The sequence below is a fragment of the Neodiprion fabricii genome, chromosome 6 (assembly GCF_021155785.1).
Source record: "Neodiprion fabricii isolate iyNeoFabr1 chromosome 6, iyNeoFabr1.1, whole genome shotgun sequence".
NCBI lineage: Eukaryota > Metazoa > Arthropoda > Insecta > Hymenoptera > Diprionidae > Neodiprion > Neodiprion fabricii.
In genome coordinates, this window is record NC_060244.1 from 27,072,567 (window position 1) to 27,079,022 (window position 6,456).

Sequence of the window (6,456 nt, forward strand, 5' to 3'; positions counted from 1 at the left end):
AATCGAATGAAATCAGGGTGAATTTTGGTCTGCTAAAGCCTTGTTTATTACCGGTGAAATGGATGCTCTTCGACGCGATAGTTGTGCCTGCGTTTTGGAGCAGGTGGCACAAGGCCCATCGCCTGTATATCGTATTTAAAATTTAACCAAGGGACCATCGCTTGCCATCTGGGCCTTAGGACGACGTTGTAGCTATACATGCGGTACGTTGAATCGGTTTAGACAACGCGGTTGCTTCTATTCGTAGCGTATTATGTTATATTTATATGTATGTTGAGATTGTTTTTCCACCTGAAAAATGATATACGTGAAGGGTATTTGACAAATTGAAAGAAAAATAGAACACATTGAAATGTCTGTAAGTATGTTTTTATCCGGAGAACACCTTCTGTACTTTTATTCCAATATTGTTCCCGAATTATAATTTATACTACATACTCGTGAGTCGAATTTTCAGTAAAATTTAGTAGAGATGGACCGCTTTAAAGCTATCACAAAAACAAATTAGTAACGTGTCAACCAGCTGATATGCCTAAAGTTTTCTAACCGAAATAAAACAATTTAAAATCTTGTGGCTGGTATAATATAGTCACGATATGGGGTCAAATTTTTCACTCCTGAGTCATCGAAAAATGCCATGGTTGCATATCTACGCTTATACATATTATAACGTGATTCAGAATGAGTACATCTGTATTTGCATAAAAACCGTAATCTGATTCGTGAATTGCAGTAGCTGGTAGCAGCTCGGCGTCGTTATCGTTTAGACGGGTTAGCCGCGAGGATGAGAATCAATTTGAAAAGATCTTTGTTCAACGAGGAAGTGAACCTGAATAAATGATGTGTATGTTGAACGGTACCGGAAGCAGGCATACATAATGCCTTTAGGGTGCGCCTACTCGAGCTATTTCTCGCTTCACTGACAAATAAAAACAATAATAAGGCATAACTTGGCAAAGGACGTATTTTATAATTATATTACGTGATATCGCGATCAAAATTGCAAATTTTTTATTTCAAATCCATAGTTTGAATTACACTCGCTTCAAATCAAGTGATTTTTTAAAAGCAATTGTGTGCAGTAAAGCGAAAGGTATTTCAATGCATATTACTGTACGCATGAAGATTACTCAACGTACACATCGTGTCTAAGTAATGAATATGTATGTTATTCTCAAACTTGTTTGAACAGTTCTTTTAAAAATTAGGCAGGTGAAGCGATTAGGAAAAACAATGTCTGTGTAGTTGAATTTGATAAATTCTATATTTTTGTTGTTTTTATTTGTCTTGGAAATCACAGAATTAAATAGAAGCCCTTCAACGAATTACATGTTACGGATTACCGGTTTTAAAAGGCACCGGACTTTCGCGTCGTTGGCTCAGCCAATCAGAGCCATCCTTCACCTTGACGCAATCTTTACCTTAATAAAGAAGCGAGCTCGCGTTCTGATAAAGCCCTTTAGTTCGTGGTTTGTCAAAAATACGTCCGGCTGCCATCTGACAGTTGTCAAATTTACAATCATGAAGAAGAATAGGTTAGGACTTTCTCTCTTGGCATCAACAACAGGTTTTCGTCGGGCAACCTCATGTGACGTGGAGGTGCCCTCGATAGAAAGTATTTCACTTAGTTTCATTTTTCACTGTGAAATGGTTAGTTAGCTCCGGACTACAAAGGCGGAAACGTTACTATCGGCATGCCGCATACTTATTGTACAACCCTACACGGTCCTTGAGATAAGGCTATCATTTTTATCCTCAAGCACCGCAATCGGAGTATAGATCGTTAAATTAGTTTTTAATCGGTTTTACCTTGTTATATCTTTTCAATCGTTACTCGTACAATTCACGCCAATCAAACGTGATTCGAAATTCGTCAAACGCAAGGTGCGGTCGAAAGTCGTTTTCCCGGTTTACGAAGTAAACAAAACTCAAGAAAGCACACCCTATCTGACCATAAGAATTCTATTTTTAAAATCCACGTCAACCGAGTGGCTCGCTGAAGTAATTTTTAACCATAAAACATCGAACCTCCGTCAAAATGAAGCCAGATAACAATTTTAATATCAAGAGTACAAACGAGAATGAAGAGAATACCAAAGTCGTACGTGTTGTTTTCGTCTCGCTGCTACTCGATCTCCTTGCTTTTACCATGATCTTACCGTTACTGCCTGCTCTACTGGATCATTATGAACAGAATGACGATAACCAAGGGCTGTACTCAAATATATTGAGTTACGTGCAAAGGGTTCAAGTGTACCTCAAGGTACCGGCAAGATTCAACTCTGTCTTGTTCGGAGGTAAGCTGTTACCATCTCTAAAGTGTATCAAAGGCTTTCAAATTTGTAAAAACGCATATATTGAAGAAAATATGTATTGAGCAGCTTGTATAGCCTCGCCTTAATTTTGCCAGGTTTCTTGGGATCCATGTATTCATTTCTACAATTTTTATCCTCACCAATTGTCGGGGCTTTATCCGATGTTTATGGACGCAGACCATTAATGCTATTATGTCTGATGGGTATCGCAGTTTCTTATCTTTTATGGGCACTATCCCACAATTTTGCAATATTCGTCTTTGCCAGATTTATCGGGGGTCTTAGCAAGGGTAATGTTAGCTTGTCCATGGCAATCATTAGCGACGTCACTTCGCCAAAATCCAGAGGAAAAGCCATGGTGAGTAACTACACTAATTTTTATCAATTTAAGATTATTGCACATCGAACACAATGCTTTGATAGTAAAATATCAAGTGTACAATCTTTTTATGCAATCTCTAATAAATCAAGAGCGTTTTAGTGAAATAAAAATAGAGATAATATACTAAATACTCAATTAAACATTATCCGTCACTTTCAGGCATTGGTGGGAATTGCTTTTTCAGTCGGTTTTGTTATTGGTCCGATGATAGGTGCCACATTTGCTCGTTTATCTACTGGACATAGAGAGGGACAATGGTACGCAATACCTGCATTGTTCGCCCTCTTCTTAGCCCTCATTGATTTGCTTTATGTTGTATGTAACTTGAAGGAAAGTTTACCAGCAAAATACAGAGCAAAAACTCTTGCTATGGGAATATCAGAAGCATTAGCTTACATCAACCCCGTTGACTTGTTCCAATTCAATGGAATATCTGGCCTATCTCCACAAGGTACACACATAAACTCTTACTGTGTGATCTAAGAATATTTGAATTATATGTTTCAATGTTCACGCAGTTACATAAATAACTGGGCTTTACAATGCATTAAATTCTTTACATTGATCTTGTTCAGAATTACAGAGTCTTCGAAGGCTGGGTCGATCGTACTTTCTGTACCTGTTTGTCTACAGTGGGCTGGAATTTACCCTAACATTTTTAACTCATCATTTACTTGGATTCACTAGCATGCAGCAAGGTTGGATGTTCCTAGGGATTGGTTTGACTATGGCGATAATACAAGGGGGTTGGGTGCGCAGAATCCCTGCTCATAAAACGAAATCCATCGCTGAATTAGTGGGTCTAGAATCTTATCATCCATTCTCCTTAATTATTAGATACTTCATGTGTCGTATAATAATAGATTGTGCGTCAAGGAGGCAAAGCAGGTCTTTTTATGCCGAATATAAGTTTGCGATACGAGTTGTAGGCGAATGTGTGCAGAAGCAGAAGTCGATTATTAGACTGCTTCCATGGTGCACAGTATACTTTATGTAACAAAAGTACATTTTACAAGTTTTTTTTTATGGTAGAGTCTAAAAAAGAGCACTTTTTAGTACTAAGGTATATAACCGTACTCTTTTGTACTTAGATATTTTTTCTGCAATCTTGCAGAGACTATTGCTTTCTTTGCGAAACGTAGTCGAAAAAATACGCATAAATCATACTTACGTTACATAAAATATATGCTACAACCTCGTAAGATAAATTCTTTTCCTATTTTAACCAATCGTATGTTTGTTCTAGGGCTTATGGTTGGTTATCCCATCTTTCGTTTGCATTGGTATAGCTAGAGGCACTGCAATGCTGTACTTTGGAGTATTCTTATTCGCAGTTTGTAAGTTTAAATGAATACAAATGCATAATATTTTACTACAGAGTATATTTTCCTTCATTTATAAAGTAACTAGTATTCGGATACCTGAAAACTATAACGACAAGTTGATGATTTTATCCGTAATATTCTAGCAACAGCCATGGTGGTGACGTGCATGATGACTCTGGTGACAAGACTGGGACCAGATAGTCAAAAAGGTTCGATAACTGGGATATTCCGTTCACTAGGAGCGCTTGCCCGAGCTTGTGGTCCTATAGTGACTTCTATCGGTAATTGATAAAAAAATTTATCATCAAATGCTCTTATTGTGGAATACTAGATACATCGTGACAATGTGACTCATTTGTTAATCGTTTCAGCATTCTGGAGCATTGGTAGTACCACCACATATCTAACCGGCGCGCTGGCTCTGGTCGTTCCACCACTTATACTTCGGTACACCGAAACGTCCTAAACTAATCCTATATTATACTGGATCGCAACGGTATTCTACTTAAGGAGAGATCTATGGTACTTTTTGCCATCTATTTATATAATAGTATATATACATATAACTATATTTATTTACAACTTATTATTAAGAAGTATCGTTAAGTTTTTCTACATCATATTTTATCAACTGAGCATAAAAAAAAGTATCTACAACTTCAATATGTATAAATTTTTATACAAAAAGAAGCTTATGAAGCATTCCATGCTAGATCAATCTGCTGCTTCCCCATTACCATTTTTAATTTTTTTTCTCCGACTGTTTTCATTTAGTGTGCAGCTTGTCACATTGTTGAATTCAGGCTTTCAGTTTTTAAGTAAATTTATAACTCATAATAGACTAATTGGAGAAAAAATTGCAAGTGGTTAAGGATTAGTAGCAAGTCGATTTGGCATGGCATATTTTTACATACAGTGATTATTATCAAATAAAGTATTTTTATACTAAGGCGTAAATTTAGCCGTGATGTATGTTTGTACGTTTTAAAATACAACGTTATTATAGACATGTAACAAATGCGAAATCGTCAGACTTCTTGCTCTAAAAGTATTGGACAAAACCTGAATTCACAACTTGTTTACATTTTTTTTATTTGTCTTTTTTGTTGTGTTTTCACTCAATTCTGCAAATTTATTATTATAGCACGTAAATGGCATTTGTTGAATTTTATCCTAACATTTGCACATAAACGTTATAACCGTCATAGTTTATTTTTTTTTTTTTTTACTTCTACTCATTCAAACAAATTTAACGTATTCTCATGTATGTGGTTTAATTTTTGTCACATCTAATGTCAACTGCGAATATCTAAAAATTATTTTCTATTTATAACTGAACAAAGTTGTTTGGCACGGTGAGAAGAAACAATTAGGTAAACCAAACGTGACGGATCTATAGGGTTGGTAATACTGCAACGAAAAATTTTGCCTGGCACCACTTTCGCACCTGTACAATTTTAACACGTGCATAGCATTTGGCCTCCTTAAAATTTCTTCATAAGAAAACAACGTGGTAAGGCGTCCATTACAATATTATGCTTATTTTAAAATAATAAGCTACTCATTCAACTTACCGAAGCCGCATTGCCGGATTTTGCATGAATAGAAAAAGTCGAAGTCATCATTCCCAACATGAATGAAACTTATTAGATTCCTTGCACGTAATTTGGTTGACCACTATACGCAGAATACAATTAATTATCTCGTAACTATTTTTCAACCGGAAGCGTTGCGATACTATAACAATGCAGACGTGTGGTAATAAAACAGGCGCAGTCCGTCGCGCTTAGTCAGGATAATTTTCCGGCCGGTTTTTTTAAACGAACAAATGTCACGTATCTCAATTACGCGCATAAAATATTGATATTCATCAGACTTAATGAACTAAAGAATGAATTAATTGCATTTCACTCAGCTACATGCATGTTACTGTGTATGTACACATATGCATATAGATTACGTTGTGTGTATGTGTATGATAGATAGATTTACGCGTGGATTTAGCCACCGCGTTCGGTGCCGTGTCGACAAATTCAAATTAACTATTTGCATTTAGTTTAGGTGTACTTAGGTATATGGGAATATTAGTTCCCCTCCACAAGGCATGGTCAGGAGATACTATATATAGTTAAGGTAGGTACTTACAGCTGACAATAAATGGTCAGCACTCGGGATTCTCATCTTGGTGCCGCGTATTTCAAACTCATACAGCTTTTTTTTCAATTTTCCATTTTCAATTAGAACCGAACACACGAGCGACAATTTTACCATTGATGTTAACTTTCCTTTGAATAAAGAAACAAGTAGGAAGTTTATTTTTCAAATAAACCAAAATACCGAGGGATATAAAAAGTAAGTACAATAAATCACTTTATTATGTCAAAAATCGGATAGCTGTTGAACATTCCCGTTAATAGTTGTAACGGTAAACTTA

The 6,456-nt window shown here is 36.1% G+C and overlaps 1 protein-coding gene across 1 annotated transcript; it reads left to right on the top strand.

Annotated features, from left to right (window-relative positions):
* The first annotated feature begins 1,284 nt into the window (after nucleotides 1-1,284).
* On the top strand, nucleotides 1,285-5,021 carry LOC124184862 (major facilitator superfamily domain-containing protein 10). Its single transcript, XM_046575017.1, has 7 exons — nucleotides 1,285-2,297; nucleotides 2,411-2,673; nucleotides 2,857-3,148; nucleotides 3,273-3,493; nucleotides 3,944-4,034; nucleotides 4,166-4,303; nucleotides 4,394-5,021. Exons 1-7 carry the CDS (start codon nucleotides 2,039-2,041, stop codon nucleotides 4,486-4,488), a joined length of 1,359 nt encoding a protein of 452 aa, XP_046430973.1. The 5' UTR covers nucleotides 1,285-2,038; the 3' UTR covers nucleotides 4,489-5,021.
* The last annotated feature ends 1,435 nt before the right edge of the window (nucleotides 5,022-6,456 follow it).

Coding starts and splice junctions, on each gene's coding strand:
- LOC124184862 (XM_046575017.1), top strand. CDS start 2,039: ATGAAGCCAGATAACAATTTTAATATCAAGAGTACAAACGAGAATGAA. Junction 2,674..2,856: donor AATCCAGAGGAAAAGCCATG/GTGAGTAACTAC, acceptor CGTCACTTTCAG/GCATTGGTGGGAATTGCTTT. Junction 3,494..3,943: donor CGAAATCCATCGCTGAATTA/GTGGGTCTAGAA, acceptor TGTTTGTTCTAG/GGCTTATGGTTGGTTATCCC.